Source organism: Topomyia yanbarensis, chromosome 1, assembly GCF_030247195.1.
Source record: "Topomyia yanbarensis strain Yona2022 chromosome 1, ASM3024719v1, whole genome shotgun sequence".
NCBI classification, from domain to species: Eukaryota; Metazoa; Arthropoda; class Insecta; order Diptera; family Culicidae; genus Topomyia; species Topomyia yanbarensis.
In genome coordinates this window covers 195,130,018-195,156,691 of record NC_080670.1, presented here as the reverse complement: position 1 = coordinate 195,156,691, position 26,674 = coordinate 195,130,018, and the positions used below count along the sequence as shown (strand labels likewise).

At 37.8% G+C, this 26,674-nt stretch overlaps 2 protein-coding genes across 2 annotated transcripts in view; both read left to right on the top strand.

Annotated features, from left to right (window-relative positions):
- Positions 1–26,674, top strand: part of LOC131686146 (uncharacterized) — a 546,994-nt gene that overhangs the window by 457,336 nt on the left and 62,984 nt on the right. The window lies entirely within an intron of this gene.
- Positions 1,845–2,885, top strand: LOC131676135 (jerky protein homolog-like). The gene has a single exon (XM_058955258.1). It carries the CDS (start codon positions 1,845–1,847, stop codon positions 2,883–2,885), a length of 1,041 nt encoding a protein of 346 aa, XP_058811241.1.

The following is a 26,674-nucleotide window of genomic DNA, read 5'->3' as shown; positions in this document are numbered from 1 at the left end:
TTGCAGAGTCACTGTCAGTGATTCAGTTAGTTCTTGCGTTTGGCACGAATCTTCTTCGAGTAGTGATTTCACGTCGTCATCTTTGAGTATTTTTTTCCACCACCATGCTTCTCCTCGACATTGAAATCTCGCCCGAAGTATTTAAGAGAATTCGATGAGCCTCAGCTGGAGTTTTATTTAAATTGAAGCAGAAAATCAAGACTTCCTGCAAATGACGAGAATTTGGCTCGAAAACGGATATTTTGGTTTGGTAGAAAGTTTAAAATTCAAACCACTTTCACTAATACGGCGATATTTATACGTAAACAGCTCACTTTATGATAATTTAGATCTCTGTACAGGGTGAGCCAGCTGGATGTATCCAGAGAAAGTCCGCCAAAATCCAATGGCAACGTGCCCCGTCAATGAACTCTTCTTCTTTGACAAAATAAGGACCGATGATTGTTTTGGAGCACACTCCGGTCCAAACACTTACTTTCTGGTCGTGCAGTGGTGTTTGATGTATAACTTGTGGGTTCTGTGTCTCCCAAATTCGACATTTTTTTATTTACTCCGCCGGAAAGGGTGAAGTGAGCTGCAATATCTTTTTTTACGATAAGCACGCATAGTTTTCACTATCGAACGATCGTTTTCAATGCAAAAGCGCTACGACTTCAGCGTGTTCTTTTGGTGTAAATCGACTCACAGCCAAAATGACACTAAATGATGTTTCACAATTGTGTTTATCTGTCAAAATCGGCTGGAAAATGACGGAGTTGTTCAATAGGATACATCCAGATGGCGCACCGCTGTACCCATCTGTCGGAAAACGGCAGAAGCAACACCTGATACAGAAATAGTCGAGTAGAAGTAGTATTACAGTTTCGACCCGTTTTTATAAACTCCCGGTTTTATGCACCCTCGATTTTATAAACTTTTCGTACCCGATTTTATCAACCTCATAAAATTAAAGGTTTTTGCTCACACTTAAGATGTATAATCTTGTAATAGTAGAGTGTTGAGTGAATGAGTACATAAACTGTTAGAATGTGGTAAGTATCTCATTTTGTAAGATAATATCTAAAATTGGAGTTCTTTATTAGATGCCCAGTATCCGGAGATTCATTTTCATTTTTATGTGCTAGTCACCAGATGGCCTGTGGATGTGTGTTGTGTATTCCTTCGTTTTGCCTGAGTTTCAGAGAGTAAATTAAAGCTGCACACAGAATGACACTTGCTCTTGTGTTTCGTGATAATACATGATATAACCTACTCGTGTCCTAAAAATATTTGTTCTTAATTTGTTGATACATTCATTATCGGTAACTGAAGTGTTGTTAAATGTTAAAGAAGCTAATAATTAACTTGCATTCTAGAGTATGCTAAGTAGGAATATTGAGAAAAGACAGCGTAAATCGCTGACATTGCATGACAAGGTAAAATCCTGAACTCCCTGAAGAATCCAGAGGTAAGAAAAATTGATTTAGCTAGACAGTACGGCGTCAATAAGTGCTATCGAAAAGAATGCTGCGTCGATCTTATCTGCCGTTACGAGTAAGCCTAGTAAAAAGTTTAAGTACGCTTCTTCTGGGAAGTACCGGATGTTGGAGGACGCTTTATTTCTTTGGTTTTTGAATCAAAGACGACTGAATCACGCTGTATCAACATCTTTTTGATCGAAAAAGCCATAAAACTCGCTCCAAAATGCTCTGTTCCTGACACATTCGCTTTCTCACTTCATTGGGCACACAATTTTAAAGTGCGCTATGGAATCGGCGGAAATTTTGTCTTGTCCAATGAACTGTATTGGTTAATTTCTCGAAAAACTCCTCGAAGAAATTGCAGTGAGGGAATTAACAATTGACATGATTTACAACGCTGATAAGTCCGGATTGTTTTATAAAATAACACCAAGTCATACATTGGTAGGTCCTAGCGAGCGAAGTGCAGCAGGACGTAAGGTGTCCAAAGATCGTGTGACGTTTATGCCATGTTGCAATGTGTCGGGAACTCATAAATTGGCCATGGTTGTTATAGGAAAATCTAAAAATCCAAGTGCCCTCAAAAACGTTAATATACCAGTTATCTACATGTCATCCAAAAATGCATGGATGACCAGAGAATTGTTTCGAAATTGGTTTTTTGAAAACTTTGTATCAGAAGTTCGAGAGTTTGCTTCGCAAAATAACATCGCACCAAAGGCGATTTTACTGCTGGCTAACTGTTCGGCACATCACACTAATGACGAATTATCCAGTGAAGATGGGCAAATACAAGTCTTCTTTCTTCCGCCGAATGTTACAGCCGCTATACAACCAATGGACCAGAACGTTATTCAAAATAAGTTGAAGTATCAACAAAAATTAATGCTGGAGCTAATGGCTAATGACGATGATACGAAAATACAAGAACGACTCTCAAAAATTAACATGAAAGATATATGCTTTTGGATTCATGAAGCTTGGCAAAATGTCGAACCAAAGGTCATACGTCAGTCATGGAGAAACATTGGATATATCAATGAAAACAAGCTAATTGACATCGATGACATACCACTGGCAAAACTACTGAACGCAGTACCGAATGAACCCATTATACCGCATAACATAGAAGAGCGCTATAGTTGCAAGGTTTTGACAGAAGAAATTTTGAAGCTTGTCACAGAAGCAACAGCTAGTGACGACATGGAACCTGACGAATCAGCTGAAGAACAACAATCTGTTGAATCTGAACGAGCAGATATACTACTCAAAAATCCTGGCAGCTTTACGGTAATAGAACATTTCGATAAAGTGATCGAATGGGCCGAAGAGGGTTCTCAACCCATAGGTGATATTTTGTTTCAGCGTCGTCTCAGGAAAAGAGCTCTTATGGAGATTGTCAATACGAATCCAGTTTCACTGTAAAGTTGATTGCAATTAATTTTTATTTTTATGTATCTACTATGTTGACACGTACAAATGAATTGGTGTACTTTAATTTACGAACTGAAATAAAACAGAGAAACTTTAGTAGTTAACACAAATTGTAGACAAAAAAGACGGTAACTTAATTGAGAGCGCCTCCTTTTTACGTCGAATTAAATAAAATTCGCTTGTTAGTTTTGAGGGCATTAATCATCAAGTCTTGTTTATGGAATACTTTGTTATCGAGAACGAGTTTATCTAGAAAATCTGGACATATAATCAAATCTGATGTACCCTTTTCATCAACAACCAATTATGGTCGACTAGGAAGCAAAAGGCTGTTCGCACTGACAGGTGATCCGGATTCGTATTTAAATAACCAGTCGGCTTAATATCGTTTCTCGGTTGTTTTAAACCATTATAAATGAGAAATGCCATAAATAAATTTTTCCCGATTTTATCAACTTCCCTGTTTTATAAACCAAAATTTTCCGGTTGGTTGATAAAAACGGGTCATTACTGTATTGCATTGAAATGTAAAAGTAACCTTAAAGAGGTTTTAAAATCGTTTCTTTGAAGTATAATCACGATACTATATTCAACCGATGTCTTAACCCCTCCAACGGGCTTGAATTATCAAAATGCGTTTTCATCACTGCAAATAGATAGTTACAAATGTTTATTAGCCCAAAGCATATTTTCGACAAAATAACCTGGCAGCTCTGAAGAGAAGAAATCATCCTTGCAACGCTTCATTCGTACGCAGCCAAAAACTACGCATAGATGCTTTTTTGCAGTTGAAAAGCTCTCCAAAAGCTGTTCGTTTTACACTTGTACCCACCATGGTTGAGAGCTTTATCTCATTCGGCATCGTGTTGCCCACTCGAAACAGCGTTGAGCAAAGACACAAATACATGCTTTTTTATCACACCATGAGAGAGGTGAGTTCAATTTTTTCGCCAATAGATGGTGTGCAATCAAAAGGGTTATGTTATGAGTAATTTTTGAGAGCACACATCGTTTACCAAACAATTGTAAAATATATTCATATGTCGACCATTAATGTATCTCAATTGTACTTGTACAGTGAGGTCTGTTTTCATGCGGGGCATAAGTATCGCATAAATTTAAAATCGCAAAAAATTTAATTTTTTTTCGTCTGCCTAAAATTATACGAAACAAAAAATAGTTTGCCGCATGATAATTAGATTTTTTTTTCGATTTTGGATATAGAAAAAAAAGTCAAATGTTAACAAGTCGTACATATATTTATTTTTTTGTTTCACGGGATGTATAATTGTTTATAGTAAACAATAAGAGTGGTAATTTTTGTTGGACAGTTAATTAATTGTTACATAAAGTTTTATTGTTAATCTACTGAGAAAACTCGGCGTCGAACAATGTTGAAACACCATAATATTCTATTGTAAATGCTATTGATTATTTTGAATTGGTTATTCAAAAAATTAGGATATCATTCAATATCTTTAATCCGAACGTTTTATCAACTTTTCAACAGAATCGATTATTTCAGGGAAACGTTTAAGTATGCCGAAAATAACACGAATCTCATTCTTTAAATGCGCTGACTGAACCATTTGAAGCACAAACGCATATTTCGGTTGTTTTCTAACCCCATCGTATTACGTTATCGGTTCAAGTATAATTTCGAATCGGCAGAAGTATTCTGAATACGCAATTTGCTATTATATTAACCATTAAAATTATTTTCAAGAAAACCACCTTTGATGGAAATTGAAGTCGACGGAGATCTTCAGTGAATTAGCTTCCTACGAAAAGGTTTTGGTAATATAAACCAGACCCGTTTATATCTTCACAACAGACAATTTGGGCATATAAATCGGTTACCACCTTCACTATACAGATCCCCTTCCTGAACCAATAGCCTTTCCCCGAGGCAACCAAAGTTCGATCCAAGCAAACTATGATTTTGTAATCGCAAGACAATGGGAAATATGCATGCAAAACAGAAGAAGCCAAGGAAGAAGAAAAAAGCACCGTGGTCATGCCATATGTGTATGTAGTGTGCCATGCGAATGACACCAATGCATAAATCAAAACTGAAAACTATCACCCGATCGATCGATCATCGATTGATCGCATTGGGATTCCTTTTTGCCTTCGATGTGCTGCTGGGAGACACAATCGCTTCAACGGCGGAAGGGGGTGTATAGATTTTGGCCCGTCGAATCGGTCAGCCAGACTCCCCTCTTCAAATTTTTTTGGATGGAAGAAGAGCACGTGTACGCGTATGTGACTGTGTTGTGTTGTGTTGTTTGCACCCATCATCAGCTATAGGGAACGCATCCACAAGCTGCAGCAGACACAGATCATTGGGCACGCCTTTTCTTCTCTCTTGTTCTCATCGGGGAAGATTGCTCTCATGTTTCTCTCTACAACGTCTGTATTAATCAGATATACCCCTTGCGGGAGTGTGAGTGCTAGTGGTGAATATGAAGCTCGGATTTCTTATTGGATGCTGCGCTGATTTCTGAGTGGGAGATTGAATAATCTCTCGTTCTCGTTTGTGTGGGAGATTGGCATCGGAATGTATATCAGCAGAGCGCCCCACTTCACGAGATAGAACCGGATTCTGATTGGTTGTCCCGGTTCTACTGGTGGAATGATTTGTGATGAGTTGATGTTGTCTATCCTAGATGATTGTTTAGCTTAGTATTTGTGATGCTAGCTAAAGAAAATAATATCAGACATGGTAGATAGGAAGAACGAAAAGAAGCTATAAATGAAATTGTCATAAATTTAGTTTTATCCTAAAAACTTTTCAGTTTTTCAAGTCTAGAGGTAAACCGCTTCCAAGAGGTCATGAGCTGGTCGAAAGTGGGCACATTAATTTGGATTACATCCACTAGGTTCCGCAGTTGGTCATGCTAATCTAGAATGGTAATGTCTTCCGCCAGGCCCGTAGCCAGGATTTTGTTTCGGGAGGGGCTTAAAAATTATTGCATAAATGTATTAATTCTGATGACTTGAAACAATCACTGGAAACTGAACGTAATTATGAAAAGTTCTTAGTGAAAACAATTCCAAAAATAAGACAATAGACACTAAAAACTCTAATAATATGTTGCCTGTTACAAGAAAGGCTATAGTGCATCGACGAATTAAATTTGATTATTTTTGATTTACAAGTTAGAAATTTCTCTAGTTACAAAAATGAATAGTCAAGAGCTCAAAGTATTAAGGGCTGCTTGAAAATGGTACGCTGCATGCTACGCTGCTTGCAGGCCCGTAGCCAGGAGTTTATTTCGGGAGGGGCTTAAAAATTATTGCATAAAGCTTTTTTTTATTTCGATTATAGAGGTTTTAACCTTATGGTTATGGCCTCTTTTTGGGTTAAAAAATTTCTTTAGAAAAATTTCTAACCCTATATGTGCGGGATTGATGAACGAACCATGATGAGCTGCGTACAAGGCAATCGATTTACCAACTACGCTTTACCCGCCCCTGTATAAAGCTTTTAGTTCTAATTACTTCATATTGTCACTAGAAACTAAACGAAATTTTGAAAAGTTCTTGATGAAAACAAAGCCAAATCTAAGACAATCCATGTTCTTTGTCACAAAAAAGGCTATAGTACATCAACGAATTATTGATGTTTAATTTGATTTTTATTATTTATTTTTATTTACAAGTTACAATTTACTCTCATTGCAACAATGGATATTCTAGAGTTCTCAGTATTTATGCGCTAACCGAATATGACAATCCTTGACGGTGCTGGTAAACGCAAGGTGTTCTAAGCTACACGTTTAAAAGGTGTAGAAGACGCTAAATCGAAATGAGTAGAAAAATATCCATAAAATGTTCGATCGAAGAGAATGTCGAAATTTGCACAAAATCTTCTGATTTAGCGAACGAATTGTAGATGGTTCAACTTCTATTTTCTTGATCTGGCGTCCTGTAACTATTACCAGTTCTAATGCATCATGCTAACATAATTTTTTGGCATACCCCAGTTAGGAAGGAGGATCTTTGGTGATCAATAGGATCAAAATATATGGGTCATTCCACGTCTGATTTACAACCAAAATTTGAATTCCTTCCAATTTTATTTCTTGCATTCATTAGCTAAAAATAATTGACTCGTATTTTTTATTTTAGCTGAATATGATTTTTTTTTTCAAATTATTAGTTTTTGAACTTTTGAAGTTTATAACATTGATCATTTTTCAATCACTTATAACTCGGAAACGATTCGATATATGGAAAAAAATATTAAATAAAAAAGTTGTGTACTCAATGAGCTTACTGAAAAAAAGTTCAATTTCTTTTTGTTATATAACTTATGAAATTTGCAATTGTTTGAAACAAATTGAATTTTTTTAAGTTGAACCAATTTTTGTACTTATTATTTTCTTTAAATATTAAGAATCATGTTAAAATGATTGTGCAAAAATTTGGGAGTGGATATCAAAATACTTTGCGAGATATTATAATTATAAACTTAAAACAAGGCAATTTTACACCAAACGCCTAGTGATAGGCCTATTGTAATTGAAATATCTCGTAAAATACTTCGAATTTCTTTCTGAAATTTGTATAATATAAATTATTATTTATTTTATTATAAATTATTTGAAAAAGCTAAAAAGATTTTTTGGCTCTACCCTGAAAAAAAATTGTTTGTTACTAATATTTGCATAATGCATACATTATTTAACAAAAACAAATATTACAAAAAAATCCGCCGAGATCATCCAAAAACGCAGCTTTTATTTTTTAATGCTTTTTTCCAGAAATAGTTTCTCAGTTATCAGGGAATGAAAAATGTCCAATTCTATTAAATTTATAAAACTTTAAAAAATCACTATATTATTAAAAGTCGATATTTGTATGTATATGATTTATGGACTCCGAAACGGCTTAACCAATTGCCGTAAAAATTTATGCATTGTAGGAATTTTTTATGGAGCTATTGGTGGGGATTATTTGCCTACAAGATGGCGCTTCGGAACAAATTGTGTTTTCCTCCTATTTCGTTGAAAGTCGCATCAACGCGCGATGGGTATTAGCTAGTATTTTATAAAGTTCAAAAACTCATAACTTGAAAAAAAAAATATCAAATTCAGCCAAAGTAAAAAAAATCGTGTCTATAATTTTCAGCTTTCAGTTTCCGAGTTATCAGTGATTGAAAAATGTTCAATTTTATAGACTTCAAAAGTTCAAAAGCTAATAACTTGAAAAAATATAATATTTAGCCAAACCAAAAAATACGTGTCAATTATTTTTAGCTAAAGAATGTAAGAAAACATTTTGGAAAGAATTGAAATTTTGGTTGTAAAACTGACGTGGAATGACTTATGTATTTCAATGATTTAATCAACTAAAGGTAACTGCCCGGAATTTAATCTATTCAAGAAAATTGTCCACAAATCGAATGAAAATCACTTAACACTGTTACTACTATCATCTAATTTACGTAAAATTTTACTAAATGCATCATTGCTGACAACATAACTAGAAACTATAAATGTGAACAAGCTCAATAATTTTTTTTTAGACTGTAATATAATGAAAACATGAAATCGAAACAATAATTCCAACTTATTGACTTATAGACTCAACTAGTTACAACATTTTAGTCGCTCTCCGTGATAACCTACTGATGTCTGATCAATCTATCGACACGTCGTTTTCAAACTTACATAAGCATTAATTAGAAACCATCGAAAGCGACTAAAATGCTGCTGGTGGTTGCAACATTTAGTTTATTATGGTTGATTGACTAATATGTGGTTTAGAATCAATCGATCAATTGACATCCGAAGGAAAGTAAGTGTAAAATCACGTCAGTTAGTACTACCGCTACTGTGTACGTTTCTGTATATCAACAAAATTAGTAATATACGATTTCGTGGGTTGATGAACACCTCAGGAAAAACGCTGGTTTACCACTTTTTGGCTTGTTTACTTTTTCACGTTTTTCTTGCTTATTGTTCGATTTTCCAGACTAACAGTGTTTCAATACGGCCCGCATTCCCAACATAAAATGAAATTGAGTGTCAATAGAAATACTATTGCATTAAAATGATGCGAAAATAAAAAAAAAACTGTCGTCTCGGCTACAACTATGTCATCAGCTAATTGAAATGTTTTTGTTTAGCGCGCTTGAGTAAGAGGCCTGACGTTTATATTAAGCGTACAGTACTCTAATCTATTACAGAAATACAATTTGCGTATGATTTAACTAATTTTCTTGATTAAGGCCAATATCTAGCACAAAATGAGTTTTGTTAGATGACATCACTAGCGATAAATGTTAATTTTGGGACAGTTTTTGTACTCAGTTTTCTATGAAACTTCTAACATTTTATTATATAATTCGTTTATTTGAGTCGGTTCAATGCATTAGCTAAATGAAGCCTCGAGCCTTTAATATATTTCCACGATATAAACAATGAAAATGATAAAACGCTAATGGTTGTCCAACAGATCACGTGCGATTGACCTGTTTACTGACTGAGAAATATTTTTCATAACCAACCGCGTCTTGGTGGTCGTTCATATCTATCTTGTACACTTCCGTATTATTATCGTGGTAACTGCCATGTCCATGTTCGTGAATATCTGATTTCATTTTTGTTTTGTCCCCTTACGGGCCACCAGTATCGACTTCCTCAATGATGATGCTGACTGTTAATTTTGAGATACTAGACGCAGTTTTTGCCGTCAATATTATATGAACAGTAGCCACAAATTTGGCAATTGTTTGTTTTTCAGGTAATCGTATTGGAGACTATGGATGTGCAAAGATGTAACGTGTATAATGATACTATCGCATGGCGTTCTGTATGTGCAGGGTCAGCTAGGACGAAATCCTAGCTGACCCTGCCGTCTAGTATCTAGATGTGTCCTTTATAATAAATTCCACTTTTCCCAAATGTGACAGGAATCTTTTAATGGCCACGGTTCAAATAAGTTAAGTTTGTTTATTGGGGCTTTAACCTCCTGGTCGTTCGCCCGCGGTTCAAGTAAGTGGTATCAGATCTTGTAGCCGAACATTGATTTTCTCATCATCCATATATATGAGAATCAACCACGTGTTACAAGTTGCAAAATGACTGGTTTCTCCTGGGATAATTTGTTGAATAACATAAGTACTGAATGCCTGACAAGGTAGAACTCGTTAAAGGCGAAGTTCGTAAGCATAACCTCTATTTTCACCTTCAGTAAATATTTCCCATCATGAAATTCGGTTATGCAAAAATTCCGGAAGTCAATAGCCTCCACGTTTGGCTGGAGCACCACTTCTTGCTTCTGCGATTCAATCATCCGACGGATCACCCCAGCAAGAATTAAAGTAACAGTTTCTTTTGTTTTCCGAAGAATCACACAATATGACAGGAAGTGTGTTATCAGACTCGGCATACTGAGTAGATATCGATGTCTTCGGTGGTTCGAAATAGCAATCTTCCTCACCATTCTCCCATTAATTTGTTGAAACCAAACAAGACACAATTTTTTTACGAGTTACCGAAAAACATGTTGCTTCTTAAATTCATTTTTGAAAAATTTCGGGGGGGGCTTTAGCCCCCTAGCCCCCCCCCCTCTGGCTACGTGCCTGGCTGCTTGAAAATGCTACACATTCGATACACCTTTACAATTTGTAGAAGACGCTAAATTGGAATGAGTAGAAAAATATCCAAAAACCCACCTCATGAAACTTTACACGCATTTGCTAATCAGAAGAACGAAACCAACGTCAAGGTTGTCCCCATGAATAGGAATATATCAGTGTGAAATCAAAGTTTACCGTTGCAAAGAATGTCCGAACAAAGTGAATGTCGAAATTTGCTTCAAATCTTCTGATAAGGCAGGCGATTTGTAGATGCAGAAAATAGGTTCAACTCCTATTTTCATGATCAGGTTTCTTTCTACTATTACTAGCTCTTTGACTTCATCCGAAGTTTGCGTTAACTCGACTTTATGAAATTTTCAATTTAAATGATACTGATCATGTCGTAATCAAAACAATCCTGAAAAAACACATGTTTTTTCATTTGACTCTCATAGGTAATGGGTTAAAGACTATCTTCGACAACATTATCAGGCAACTCAGAATAACTATCTTTTTATCTATTTAAGTTGATTCTTTTTAGGTACTTTTTATATCATTGTACTTATGAATTAAAAATATCGTAGACTGATTTTCCTAGATCCCTAAAACTATAGTAAAAGTCAAAATGTAAAGTGAGTGCAAAAACTACTGATTTCACTACAAAGCAAGAATGCCTTAGCTCTATTGACTTTTGACAATCTTGCAAAACCGTTGTAACTTGAGAAGATTACCTAGATTAAGTAAATATTATATTTGAACATTTTGGTTTTATTTATTTATTTGAAGGTTTTATTTCGGAATTCGTGGGGTTTTGGACAATGTCAAATATATATTTCAATGATTTAATCTACTAATGGAAACTACCCAGAATTTAATCTACTGAGCGAAACTGCTCAGAATCTATTCACAAATCGAAAGAAAATTACTTAGCACTGATTACTCAATGCTTCTAATTTACATAAAATTTGGTAAATATAACATTGATGACACCACCAAAATAACTAGAGACTATAAACATAGATAATAATTTCAGCATCACTTGCTTCCGACACATGGAAGAGAACACATCGCACTTGCACCTAATTTGCCGAGGCTTTCTTTTAGAGTTGTCTGTTTTAAATTACAGCAAATTATCCGTTTCCTGTAAAACTTTTGCAAAACTCTTTGCCAATTCATTAAACAAATACGAACACTAATCTGTTTAGTAATAGGTTTGTTTGTGAATAAAAATAATTAGCTCTTGATTTTTTTCAATCATCATCAAGATTGGAAGAGATGTATGATTTCTTGAAGAAAGTTGTAATGTTTGTCTGATTACATGTTTGTTTTATCACTATTTGGGAAAAAGTTTCAATTAAAGTTGTTGCACCTAACGCAACGAAGACGAAATGAGAAGATCAGAGCGCAATTCGGAAAGAACTCGTGTTGAGTGTATAGTAAAGATAGAAGAGTGATCTTGAGTCGATTTAGATTGGTTGATTTTTTTCCTCTCTTTGCTCTCTTATTTAAGATTATCTCTCTCATTTTATTCCATAACGAGCAAAAACGGAACGAAAGACTGTCACATACTTAAGACATGAAATCGAAACTGTTATCCCAACTTATTGACTTATAGATTCAATCAGTCCCAACATTTTAGTCCCTCTTCGTGATTGCCTATTATTTTACCACTTTTTGCCCGGTCCACTTTTAAAAGAATTTTTTTTGCACGTTTGTCGAAGATATCGAGGATTTACGGATTAACAGTGTATTAGTACGGAACGAATTACTCGTAACAATGAAATGAAGCGTTAATAAAAATGGTATTGCGTTAAAATGATGCGAAATGAAAATTCTATTCTCGTCTCAATCGTTCTCAGATAAATTGAAATACTTTTTGTGTAGCGCAGAGTAGTGTACAGAGAACAGAGTGTACAGTGTGCACTGACCTAATACAGAAATTCAAAATTGTGTGCAATTCAAAAACTTATCATTTAAAAATAACAAACTGGGTCGTGGGTCTTTTATATATTTCCTTATGTAAACAATAAAAATAATATAACGAGTTTATGTGGTTGTCCTACAGATCTCGCGCAAGCGCTTAGCCATTGCACGTGGAAACCTGTTTACGAGGCGAGGAAATATTTTTTTCCTCACCAACTATGGGGGGGAGTAGTTCATTTCTATCTCGCTATTGTACATTTCCGTGTCATCATCGTAGTTGCTGCCTTTATGTTCGCGAATATCTTCCTTGCTTTTCGCCCTCAATAATTGTCCTTCCAAATAGATTCCATTTCTCCCAAATATGACATTAATCTGCGAGTAAGCGGTATCCGATCTTGTAGCGGAACATTCATTTTCTCATAGTCCATATACAGAAGGATCTTAATTATAGCATTGTCACACACAACCTTGTGCTTTAAGTTGTGCGAAATGAATGGTTTCATCTGCACTAATTTGTTGAGCGCTAAATGCCTGCCATGGTAGAACTGGATAGAGCCGGTTTCCGAAAGTCTAATCTCTATTTACACCTTCAGGATGCGAATGATCAATAATTTTATAATCACCGCATTTGGCTGGAGCACCAATTCTTGCTTCTGCTAATCACTAATCTCGACAGATTATTACAGCTACAATTAAAGTAACAGTCTCTTGTATTCTTCAGACAAGGCACACAATATAAAAGTTACTTTTTTGTTGTTCGCTTCGCACTGGCTCGAGCAAAAGCATAAAGCACCCTGAATTTCGTGACCATTGCCTTCGGTGGTTAGAAATAGCCTTCTTTAACTTTTTCTCAATAATTTGTTCAAACCAAATAAGCAACAAGTTTTGTTAAAAGTCACCGGTTTTTTAAATTTATTTTTGAAAAATTTCGGGGGGGGCTTTAGCCCCCTAGCCCCCCCTCTGGCTACGTGCCTGTCTTCCGCATAGTTGAGTTTGTAAGTAGGGGTTTCCCCAATGCTTAGGTTCTTCTTTATTTGCTCAGAGGACCTTTACGCGATGTAGCACCACGGATTAGCACAGATTACATTAAAATATCCATGTCCAAATATGGAGAAGTTTAATCCAACTCTTGGAAAAACGTCTTATTTGTTTTTCGGTGACAGATTAATGCTGATTTCGTTTTTAGATCAGAGTTGCTCTAGGTTCGCTCGGAGCTGTCGCTTTTGTATGGAAACTGTAAACATTAGAGCGAATCTAGGGCGACTCGATTCTAAAACCGAAAACAGCATAAGGCTCAAGTTACCTCAAGGCTTGGTAGTATGCGTAAGAAAAATTGTGTTCAGCTTTGCCACCAGATTATCCATTTAAATCTTTTCAAAACTCTAAAAGAAGAATATCAGTCGATTTATTAGATCATCAGGATTCAATTCATGCAAAATACCTGCTGGAAAAACCATCGGCTTAGCTGGATGGTGCTTTTGAAAAAGTGGCTGTGATTTTTTTGTCACACTACCACACCGAGCGGGGGTACGCAACACAACTGCGCAATGAAAAAACCACAGTCACTTTTTCAAAAGCACCATCCAGCTAAGCCGATGGTTTTTCCAGCAGGTATTTTGCATGAATTGAATCCTGATGATCTAATAAATCGACTGATATTCTTCTTTTAGAGTTTTAGAGTTTTAAAGGTTTATATGGATAATCCAGTGGCAAAGCTGAACACAAATTTTCCTACGCACACTACCAAGCGTTCAATTCTAACACATGCTTAAAAAAGGTAACTTGAACCTTAACTCAAGGTATTAAATACATTGAAAGAAGGCTATACACATACTCTGGGCAGACATCCACGTGCCAGTTTTGTAACCAGAAAATTCATCTACGATAGCCAACACTAACATACCGCCTTTGACATCTCGTGATACACCACAGGTAGGCGGCCAAATAAAATTGCCGCACAAACAATTTTTAACGTTATCACCAACCCTGCAGCTAGCATTACCAAGGAAGTAGTAAACCAAAACGAAGACGGCTATACCAGAGATACACAACTATCAAACATCCAAAAGTGAAAATCAAAAGTGCTCTGGCATCGACAATATAAACATACACATGAGCGAAGAAGAAGGCAGCCGGAACGATGAACAAGCAGTAGAGGCCAAGGCAGACAACGAGTCCCCATTGAGAATGAAAAATTACACACACAGTGGAATGTAGTGCTCCCAGAATAGCCAGAATACAGGGCAGCAATAATATTCGATATTTTTCTTGAATTGTAATTTGTTTTGAATTGCATATTATTTCCAAAATAGGAATGAAAATGAAAAAAAATGCAGAAGCGGTAAAAAATGCCACACCACCTGTCCCCTTAGAAAATTCGTATGCTCTTTTGGCTTGTATTGAGCATTAATCTGTCCAGGAGGAGGAGGAGGAGAAATCTTTCCGCACCTTGACTGCTCGTAAGGGTCAAAACATGTCCCCCTCTGTGAGTGCATCAACCACACTAATGAAAGTGCTGCCCTGAAGTCCAAGTAACATCCGACATCCGACAACTGCAGGAAGTACGACACGTTAGAAAAGTCAATGAAGAGCTTGATGAAAACCAAAAAACGCAGTTATTGGCGCCGTTTCGTCGGCGGGTTAACTGAGAACTCGTTGGGATACGGCCCGAAATGATCGGTTGCGTAACCAAAACAGTACTAACGAGAGCATGAAATATTTGCTTTCACCAAGAAGATCAGTCTGTGCTGTGTTCCGGTAAAGAAAATCATTCTTGTCGCGTCTCCTCACGACACCACGAACCGATTATCGTTTTCGATGGTGGAGTTTTCGCTAGCTCTCCTGTGATGCAATAATAATGCGTATCCCAAGTAACCAATAAGCATTATAACGTAGCATAATATCTGCTTTAGATCCACATATTAAGCTGTCTTAAAGAGCCGTGAAGCCCTAAATACTGATGCCAGAAAAGGCGAAATACAGTACTATTACTGTGCAGAGATTGACAGGTCGTTTCTGCAGTACTAATGCTATTATATAGCACCAGCGCACAAATGTCAATTTTGAAAACCTTATATTGGCAATACTAATGCTATTAAAAAGTTTTAGTTGGCTATCATTGTCCGCCATGGTTTTGAAACCATCTCTTATGTTTCCTTTCGGCATGATGAGCAAAAAAGAAAATTTTTAAAATAAGATGATTCTGTTTAAAACCGTAATTGTCTCTCTTCTAATGCATTGTAATGAATATCCTTAATGGGTTTTCGTTCTCACAAAATATGAAAGTTTTTCGAAAATTACCTTTAGTCAGTCTCGAACTGAGGTACCTTGCCTCGTCCTTCACGGTCAATGCGCTGCGTTTGCTCCCTAGACTATATTGCACATGTTCGATTGAAATGAAATATGCCGAATATAATCTTCAAAAAGAGTTGCATAACAAATAAACCCACAACATTACAATAGCATTATATTGGTTTTTTATTAGCTCTATAATGGCACTAAATGCACTTGTAAAGCTTACATGCTTTAAAGATCCATGAAGCATGTACGCGTTATATCAGATTTATATACGCATGTAGAGCAAGCGATAATGCCATACGTCGGCTGTGCAGTTATGCATTATTGATGCTAATATAGACCTTCATTGCATTGTTAATGCTGTAATGGAGTTTCAATGCAACATTAGTTCAAATACGTAGCCAATATAGTGCAATGGCTTAATGCTTATGGTTACTTGGGATGTGTCTGTTGAATTTATTTAAGGGGATCTCCTCATCAGTCAGTTTAAATAAATCTTTTTTTGCTTCAAGTAAGTTTCTTTTAATTTGATTTTTTTGCTTCTAAAAACTTTAAAGCCCATTTTATGAAAACGATATATTTTTTACACCCTTTTGTTTCAGGTAAAAAATTGGAGTTTGAGTTTTCCGTGGCTGCTGTGCGAGATTGTGCATAAATCCGCCATTTTTATTTATTTTGGTGTAAACAAGTATCAAATAACTATATGTGTGAATTTTTTGTAAAATGGTTTTTGGAGATTCAGTCAAATAATGCAGCATAAACGTGGTTTCGACAATTTATTTTGTCTACTTCACAGTAATAATAAGACAAAATAAGTTGTCGAAACGTTGGACAACATAGCCATACGTCGTTTGTGCTGCATTATTTGACTGAATCGCCGAAAACCATTTTACAAAATATTCCGGAACAGTCGACAGGCTACACAAATATATGTGTGAATTTTCCCAACAAATTCTTGTTGTTTTCATGGTAAAAAAATCCTAAAAAACACCTTTTTATGAGTCACCGATGGGGAGGTCCTCTAATTCCTTGAGGGGTAATATTGTTGAAAAATCTCACTTTTGGGAGGATTAAACACAAAAAGCAGCAAATGGCACATTGCTATTTTTGTTTTGTAGTCCGAAAAAAACTGTTGACGTAAATTCAGCCGTTTCCACGTTAACAACCAATCACCATTTGAAACACTTTATTTTTCAAAAATTGCAAAATTACTTTGAAAATACAGGATATAAACAATTGTTGTAATGTAGCAAGTTGTCCATTTTGATAATTCAAACGTTTTTACGGAACATACCGAACATGTCAGAATGATATTTAAAAAGTTATATTAATGAATTGGCTTTAAAGGGATCATCCCCAAACAACCACCAATAATGTTGAAGATATTAAAGATAAAGACTTTATGTCTTCAGTAAAGTTATTGACAAAAGCTTGCTCTAAAACTTTGCCGAAAACATAATTTTAATATATGCACTTACAATAAAAATTGGTAAATATATCTCACTTTTAGGGAGATTAATCATTAAAATAACAATATCATATCAATGGACCACTGTGCACTGTTAAGAAAAATGATTCTATTATTTTATGACTAACTTAGCTTTACTTGAGATTTTCAGCTAAATTAGGCAACATTTTAGCTTTTGTCCGATTTTTGTTCGAAGATCCGCCACTGTGCGACGGCCACGTCCAATGCTGTCCTACCGGGGAAGGAAAGGAGAATGCAACTTCGACACTCGCACTGTTGATAGAGACAGACTGTCTCTAGATCTCCACGAGCATCACGGGTAAGGTATTGTGTTTAGTAGGAAAGGGAAGCGGTCAGGAGGTTTGTCTTGGTAGACCAGCGGTTCTCAACTTTTTTCGTACCACGGACCTCTTAGAAATCACCCTGAGTTAAACATCGATTTTGTATGCTATCAATGTATCATTTTCAATCAGTTGGGAAACAAGGCTTGAAATTTCAATATTCACTCGGAAAAAATAATTTTCTTCGCGGACCCCACATTAAGAATCGCTGTGGTAGACAATATGATCTTAGCAATATATACGAAAATTGCTCGCGATCATTTTCTGAGAATTTTTAATGAGCAACTTGATCTCTGCATAGCCAGTCATCGGAAGTGTCGCTTCTTATTTACACTTCAATGATCATTACCAAAAAGAAAGGAATGGTCTCGAAAAATCAATCGAGGATAGTCAATAAACCGAAGCTACAACAGAAAACTCGACTTTATTTGTGAAGGCAATATGAAATAATTTTGAGTGGCCCAAAATGAGATTTAACTGTGCTGCCCATAAAAGCATAAGAGTCCCATAATGAAAAACAGCAAGCCGAGAAAAACTCGGTTCAAGATTTACATTTTCATTGAGCCTTATGGATGGGACAACCATGTTTTGGTATTTTTTCGATATTTTCTGAACAAACTTGGTAATCTTATTCGTGCATAGTGATTCAGTGGTGATACAGAATACAATCCAGCAGATAACTCATTTTGGACAAAAATCCATATGGGACTCTTATGCTTTTATGGGCAGTATATCGACAGCTTCACTTTGTATGATGGGCATATTAAAAACGACGCGCGCGTCGTTTGTTCCCCTTCTCTGTCAACATATCGACAGATTTTCACTAATGCAGCTCCTGCCTGAAGCGAAACCGAGTCAGGATCCAACTCCAAAAAACGGCATAAGGTGGCGCGTCCCCGGTCGGCACCGCGGGAAGGTAAGGGATGAGATTTCTGTAGTAGAGGTGAATGGCGACATAGTGCGGCTTAATGATTTCCAATAATACAGCTTTACCAACCAGCACTGCGGAAAAAAAATCATGAAATCGATTAACTGAAAGCTGAGATATTGTCAGTAGGTTGTGTCATTACAACATTTTTACGCAATTTTTCATGTGCACGTCCTCACCGTGTATAACGAGGATCCAGCGTACACTGCGATCACACTACATATTTTGAGATCAGCTATTCACCAACAAAGTGGCACGCTTCAATCCGATCGATGTAACTGACCTCCACGAGAGCGCAACATCACGAAACTGCCGGCAAAGTGGCAAAGTGAACCGATCCTTCCCAAAGTGGATCATACATAATTTTTGACAGTTCTGTGGCACAAGGCACACGGAGATCCATTCCACGTCGAAACACCTGCTCTCCTCGTTGGCTCTTTAGCTTTTCATCTTCTAATAATGAAGATTGGTAGGTTGTTAGGTAGGTAGGCATGCATCAGAGGGAAGAGCATTCGCGGTCAGACTGCTTGAGGCAACCAGCTTGCGCCAAACGAAACATCTTCGGCGTTAGACTGGTTCTTGCGTGAATGTTTTATGTTTCACTTTGATGCGATAGGGGAGCTTGCGGTGTAATGGCAATCCGGGAAAGATGAACCAAACCGGGGATACTCTTGTGACACAATACTGTCGAAATACATAAAATTGGAATTGTATGCCTAAATTAGTTATGAAATTTGCGTTTCGACTTCATCTCATCAGAATCCAACAGTAACTTAGTGACAGGACTAAGCTAGCGCCGGCCTATCTGTTAATTGGATCAAGGGAGGCACTTGATGCTATGTACTTTTATTTGAAAACGGGCCCAACAAATGTTTTTCTTAAAAACGTTGACCAGACGGCTTCAATACGTCACTCCAATTTGAATTCTATTCCATAAATATTTTAAAGATGCCTTTACACCAACAATATATTGATCAAAAATTGATTTATTATCAATATTTCTGCTAGCGTAAGACAATATAATAATTCGTACTGTTCTACTTACCCTAACATCCCCTTGACGCACAATACATTGTATTCGGAAGCGTCTGTGACCAGCAGACTCCGAACCCGAAGATGCCCGACTCGACTCGGTGCTCTCTGCGCCTGCTTCGCAGTTGGTTTTTTTAATTCAATAAACACCTGTACACTTTAAAAGTGCCCCCGAGGGGAGCGGCATTTCCCCCTCGGCCATTAATCGATGGTTATTTGAGGTTTTTCTTCTAACGTTGCAACAAGTAGGTCTGTAGCAAGAATGTAACTCTTGCCGCAGACTGCCTTTGTGCGGCCTTCGTTTGCCTCGGGGCATCGATTTTTCATTTATGATCTTCTTCTCTGCACCTTTTTTATCACTCTTTGATGATGTTTCGGAAAAAAATCAGCTTTTGATCAGCTGACCCTGTTGAGAGAGGTGGCACGAGCCAAACAAGACAGCGACTAATTGCTTCTGATGGGTTTGTTCATGTAGGCAAGTGACGACGCGGCCTGCTGGGATTCTTTTGGCGACATATTTTTCGGTATAAACTAATAATTTGTATGGAAATATCGCTCTTTCTTAAAAAAGGGTATCATTTACTTGGCAGACAGTTTTTTGCGATAGTTATTTCTCAATTTGGATGTAGACGTTCAGATTTTGAAAGCTGAAAAATGTAAATATGTTATACGTTGTATATTGACAGGTTCATACATACATTTGAACGGGCAGATAAAATCGAAAAATTCTTTTGGCTGTTTTGAAAATGTCGGAGAGAATAGAATGAGACGTGAAGAGTGAAAATCTGTTAAAACGGCAACATCTTTACTCTGATTACTTCACTAGATTTTTGGCAACCACATCTAACAGGTAGCACTTTAAAGCACTCTCTGGAAAATGTGTGCCCAAATGATTAAATTAAAAGATTGACCTTACGTCAGCTAATTTTCAGTGAAAATCTTCAAACAAACTTTGCAAATTCCAACCAACCGAACAAAATCTCCCTAAACCGATCATCAATTTCAAGAAATCGCTACCACGGCCGTTCCTGCCATCACTGGGTCCACTCTTCTTGGAATATCAATTTTCTCCCATAAATCGCCCACCCGAACGAACCCATCTGTCCCAGAGGCAAAGTCACGAATCGAATCAATAAAATATGTCCATCCACACATGACATCCCAATTCCTTCCAAGCAGTGTCATTTCGATCGGTTCACCATTTCACCGTTACGTTGCCCAAGACGCACCACCAACTAACTACTGACAGTTGTGTCTGTGCGGGTGTCAGTAGCCACCGCCACCCATCGGTCGGTCGTTCACCATCAACAGAGCATCGCAGCAGGCCACGGCGGCCGAAGATATTAAAATTTCTCTTCCTCGTAAAGGTGAAAACGATTTTGTGTTTGTATTTTTTTTTTCGGGTTCATTACCCATTCATCATGATCATGATCATTCTCCATACTTTAACCGCTTTCGCCGACGTTGTCTTCTTCGATGGATCGTGTGCGGAGTGTGTATTTAAAAATTTAACGCGTGCTCTATGCTTGCTGTGCGTAACGGGGAGCCGGATGACCAAACCCCAAAATGGGGTCTCTTGGCATCCTTTCCCGACTCGCCATAGTAGCTGATCAGCGAGCGAAGACCGGTGGCGATCGGATAAATTAGTTGTTGTGTACTGTTGGTTCCAACGTTGAACATATGTTCTTCCGAATATTTAAGATCTTGGTTGAGAACGGTTCATGGTAAACCAAAACAAATGTTTTTTTAAGCTGGTGAAAATTACTAAACTCATTTATGAATTCATTTACTCGAAAGGAGAAAACTATTGACTGTTGATGTTCTATTGAAACATTTTACTTTATCATCTCAATTTACTTTAAAATAGCACATCTATAATCGCGTGTTATATTGAACTTTGTCGTTTTGGCGACTTTGTAAGGCAATACACAAACAACATTTAATCGATTTGACATAACTTCGTATTGAACAAACTATTTTTTATGCTGTTACTCGATCTAGTGTGCATTGTCTGTATGACAAAGTGACCGTTAATTTTATTGTTGCCGTAGTGACTGAATTTGATGAAAGAGCACTGTTCTAGTGTAATAAAGTGGTGGTGGACTTCAAATGTTGTGGTATTTGCCCGAATATTTGAGAGGTGGAAGTCTAGCTGCAGGTTACAAGGGAGTTTAAGCTTACGAAAGTCGTCTTTATCCAGTTTTATCATCTACGAAATTCAGTACTTATATCGTTTCATATGTTAGGCTATGTAGAAACTTTCTTTTTGGTTGAATGTGACAAAGTTGCAATCAAGATCTTCGTGTATATGAAAGATCGGGTACCTCGTACTTCCCATAAGTCAATTTGGAAACTATGGTCGCAATAGGGATAGGTTGTATACTTCAAGTCTGACACACGAAGAAATTTTTCTCAAGTATTCCCAACGGCATGGTGAGGAAGAGGGCTAACCAATCAATTTATCCTTTTTATGTGTTCATAGCGCGAGGGGGAAGTACCAAATTTTCCATATGACTCAGTTTCAAAAGTCGTACTAAATTAGTTACTTTGAATAATAAAATATCGTCATTATTAAAAAAGTACTTGAAAATAAAAATAATAATATTGTCATTATCCAAAAAGTATTTGACAAATTTACAGTAGATATTTTACCGATGTTATTTTAAGTACAGAAAATTCGTTTTTTATTAATGCAAAGTATATGAAATACTGCTTTAAGTACCTTCGTAGAGACAATAATTACATTCAAGTACCGTGATGACTATTATAAGGTGCAACATAAGTATTATTAAATACTTCAATTAATCAATTCAATTGCGTCCAAAATGTACAGGTATGTTTAATACGATACAGTCCTAAGACAGGCTACACTATGTACATATCAAGAACAAATTCATACGTGCCAGTTCTGTAGCTGTACACAATGGAACTGCAAAGAAAAATGCGTCTACCACAACCAAATCTAAACATTTAAACATCAACTTTTCGAAATGAATCACACAACCTACAGCACAAACAGTAGCTGCTGTCCATAGGCAGTCAAATAACAAATATTGTACCTAGTTCTCCCAAATCAATAAGCAGCGCACCGCCAGCGGCCAAGCGGAAGACAAACACACGGTCATTACTTGTAAGCTCAAAAGACAAGCAAGAACATCCAACAGTGAGGCCCAGTACGTCAACAATGATGATAGTATTGATTAATATGTACCGGGGTTGGGTTGTCGATTTTCAGAGTGATTTCATCATCATCATCAATCATCAATCCGGGTAGTCCGAATCATAACCATATTTCAGACTTCCGGGTTACTCAATCTTGGACCAGCCCGCCGGTCAGTTCCTCGATTGTATACAGCCAGCAATTGCGGGGTCTGGCCCGAAGTCGACAATCTCTTCGAGGACCATTACTGGCCATATTTTTCCGGCATTCGCACTACATGTCCAGCCCACCGTTTTTTGCGCTGTTTTATCAGATTTCCAATGTCAGCATGTTATTATACTTGGTAATGGGGGTGGTATATGCGTCTGCCCCATTCTGCAATTTCTACTGTGTCGCCGAGCATTGACCATAGAGTTCTTTTCTCAAACAACTGGATCCTTCAACGCCCATACTCATGGCTGTACATAAGTACCAGGAAGTATCAGTAAGTTATATAGAGCAAAATGTATGTACATCTGTTGGCTGTGGGACTTTAGCTGATAACGTAGATCAAAGAACGTCCTTTTCGCAGCCGCGACACGTCTTACCTCACAGCTAACATCATTATTACATGTCAGTATTGTTCCAAGATATATGCATTCGTCGACAATCGCGTACCGTAGCCAATTGAATCTTTATCTCGGAACCAAAATCGTTCGGACTACCTCGCTCTTTACCAGCTCCCACTATGGTTCCATTCCTTTGCACATCAAATCTTCGTATCGCACCTTGGAACACAATGTTGAATAATAGATTAGAAAGTGAATCCGCCGAACACCATACGAATCAGCTTAATCAGTTTTGCCGGGAAGCTATGTTTAAACATTATCTGTCACAGTTCGTTTCGTTGCACTGCTGAGAATCAAACCAGCGCTGAAGTCAAAGTCTTTGATAGGATGTAGCTCTTCCGTTGAATTGGGAGTGCTGGAAGAAAATTTATGATTTCATTCCGTTTACTCAGTCTAGTCCCCGACGATGGACCTAGCCTACTCCGACGGAGAATTCCCCGGCGAGAGAAGTTCTCCCGAAACTGAGCTAACCAACCAAGTGTCGAGGTCTATTCGGCGATTCCGGTGGAGCAGGGCGTCCAGTTCACTGGTTCCTTGACGACCTGCGTGCAACTGGTGGTATCTCGTCGTGGTCTACTCAGTCTAGTCCCCGGCGGTAACTCTGGATAACTCCGACGGAGAGTTCCCCGGCGAAGAAAGTTCTCCCGATACCGATTCTTCTTTAGATTTAGCACCACAACTTCTTGAGCCCATTAGCTCCCTGTCCGGTGCCATTGAGCACCGCAACTCCTGTAAGCATTTGGCTTCCCTCTCGTTCCACTTCCTCGATGAGCCATTCAGGTTCCACCTTTACTTCTTTGCGAATAACTTGGTCTAGTTCCCGACAATCGATCTGGCCTACTCTAACGGAGAATTCCCCAGCGAGATATAGTCCTCAGCGGTGATTCTAGCCTACTCAACGGGCCAGCCAGTAGGTGCTGAAATCCATCCAGCCATTCCGAGTGGAGCGTAGCTTCCGGTTGTCTCGCGTCTACTACGCGGTCTACTCAGTCTAATCCCCGGTGGTGGATCTAGCCTACTCACGAGCTACCCGGTAGGGTGTCGAAGTCGGTCCGACGATTCCAGTGCAGCCTGACGTCCAGTTCACTGGCGCCCCGATGACCCAAACCAGGTGCTACCGCGTGTACTAGTCGCCGGTACGTCTAGTTTGCACTGCTCTATCACTGCAGCCTTCAGAAGATGGTAGCACGAGATTAGTGCTGAACAATAAGACTCTAGAGTCCATATGATCTCTAGACATGTTCCACCTACAAATCGCGCGGGAATAAAATCATTTAAAGAACGCCTGGGTCACTTGTCCTCTGCAGCCTCTGAAAACCCCTATGAGGGACCATATTTTGCTGAATTTGGCGGTTCTAGGAAAAGAAAGAACCTTACTTCTCCGAAGCTTCCCAGCAAAGAACCTAAGATATCCTCGGTTTGAAACAAAGGAAGAACAAAATGTCAAGGAAGAAAGTTTAGAAAAGCGTGGAATAGGGTCATATGAGTAGGCTTAGAATTTCCCGACGCTTAACCCTTTGTATTCTACAGCTGGAGTCAGAATGTTTTTGGCATTTTTTTTTTATCGAATGCGCATCACCTGAAGTCTGCGAGCGTCTAGACAAATTGACTTGTCACTTTATGTTGTCGAAACCGACTCACTTCAATGGAAACTTAGTCTCAAAAGTTTTTCCCTGCCGACAAATTGTAATCCCGGCGGATACCTAGACCATTAGCGCGTGCAAGGGCAGTATATTTATATCGTTGCTCGACTACAGTTAAATTCCACTTGGTAGCAATCATTAGCCAATCATGGCCTCAATAAATAACGGTGCAAGCCGCGTGGATTCGAGTAATGTTTCGTTTGGCCTTACATAAAAAAAAAATGTTTGGAAGAAATATAAGAGTGAGATCACAGATACGATAGCCACAGTACAAGAGCTTCCTCCAAACGAACAATACGACTTCCTGGCAGGCTTGATCATCGATGCTACGTTTCAAGCATTAATGAACTCTAGATTCGTGGTTGGAATACGAGTGTTCTGATGCTGATGCGAAAAAAGTACGGAGCATATAAAGAATTTCGGAAGTATTGTGCACGTGAAAAAAGCAGTTATTGGCGTAGGTTTGTCGACGGTTTATCGAGAGAGAGAGAGAGAGAGAGAGAGACATCGATGAGCTTTCTATGGAACACTGCTAAAAGAATGTGTAATACGTAATGTAACGCACGATGGCGAGGAAGATACGACTCTTACCCTATACAGAAAATTGTGCGTGAGCTGACACCGGGAAGCTACGAACTTTACTATTTTTTCGAATATGTAACTCCTGTCATGTAATAATAATGGGACAGAAGCTGCCTGATCCTGCAAAGAGACGTTTATTGTATTTGTTTAATAGGTATATTGTGCAGAACTTTATCCCACATGACTAGATATAAGTGAGCTTCCGATCATAATTCGTATCGGCCGATTTAAATTCATTTATTGCATTGCTGTATCTGGAAATTGATGGAGAAAATTATCTCACGATGCCTTGGGTTGAAGCCAACGGTTTTTTTTTATCAGATATTCAATCAGGCTTTCGCAAAGGCAAAGGGACACTGCTTTAATCGAAAACTGAACTGGCATATGCTCGTAAAGAGCAAATTGCATCTGTATTCTTAAGCATTAAGAAGGCTTTCGATTCGTTATCAATAGAGGCTATCTCGCATAAACTTTTGTAACATGTCACCCTGTCCCATAATTAAAATTAATAAATAAAAAAAAATTGTTTTTGATTTGTATAATAGGAGTTAGGTCTAGAATTGTTTAAATAAAATTAACTGCCAATTCAAAACACTACCGCTACCAAACTGTCCGAGTGCAATCATCAGCTACAAAAGCCGGAAAACACAAAACGCTCACAAAGATTGCAGTTGATCATATTGGAGGCTCGAGATCAGCTTGCAGGATAGACTCGCTCTCTTTGGCTCCAGCTGTTGATCAAGCCACACGTACCGCTGAAATATCGTTGAGTGAGTCAAAGTAAAACCGATATAATAGAGTAGAAGTTGAAACCCTTTTGGGGATCAAGCCGTTTTCGCCCGATCCGAGTGTAGAAAAGTGTGACCGTTTAAGTGATAAATTTCCGGGGGTTGGTAACGACAAGGTCACAGCAGTTAAAGGTGTAAAAAGCTATTGTCTATCCCAGGAAGCTATGCCCAGGAATGCGAACGGTACCGGTAAACTACATTTTTTCCGGTACATTTACATTTGCATAAGCCGCACAGCCCGCTACAGCGACGCATCACTACTACTCTTGCTGATTAAAAATATAAAAAAAATTAAAAATTAAAATGTTAAAAAGTGTAAAATAAGGAATGAGAAGCTGTATCGCTCACGTCTGGTGGCTGTACTGGGGGGCAGTATTTTTTGTCACGTTACTGCTTTGCACACAGGCTGCCATACAGCG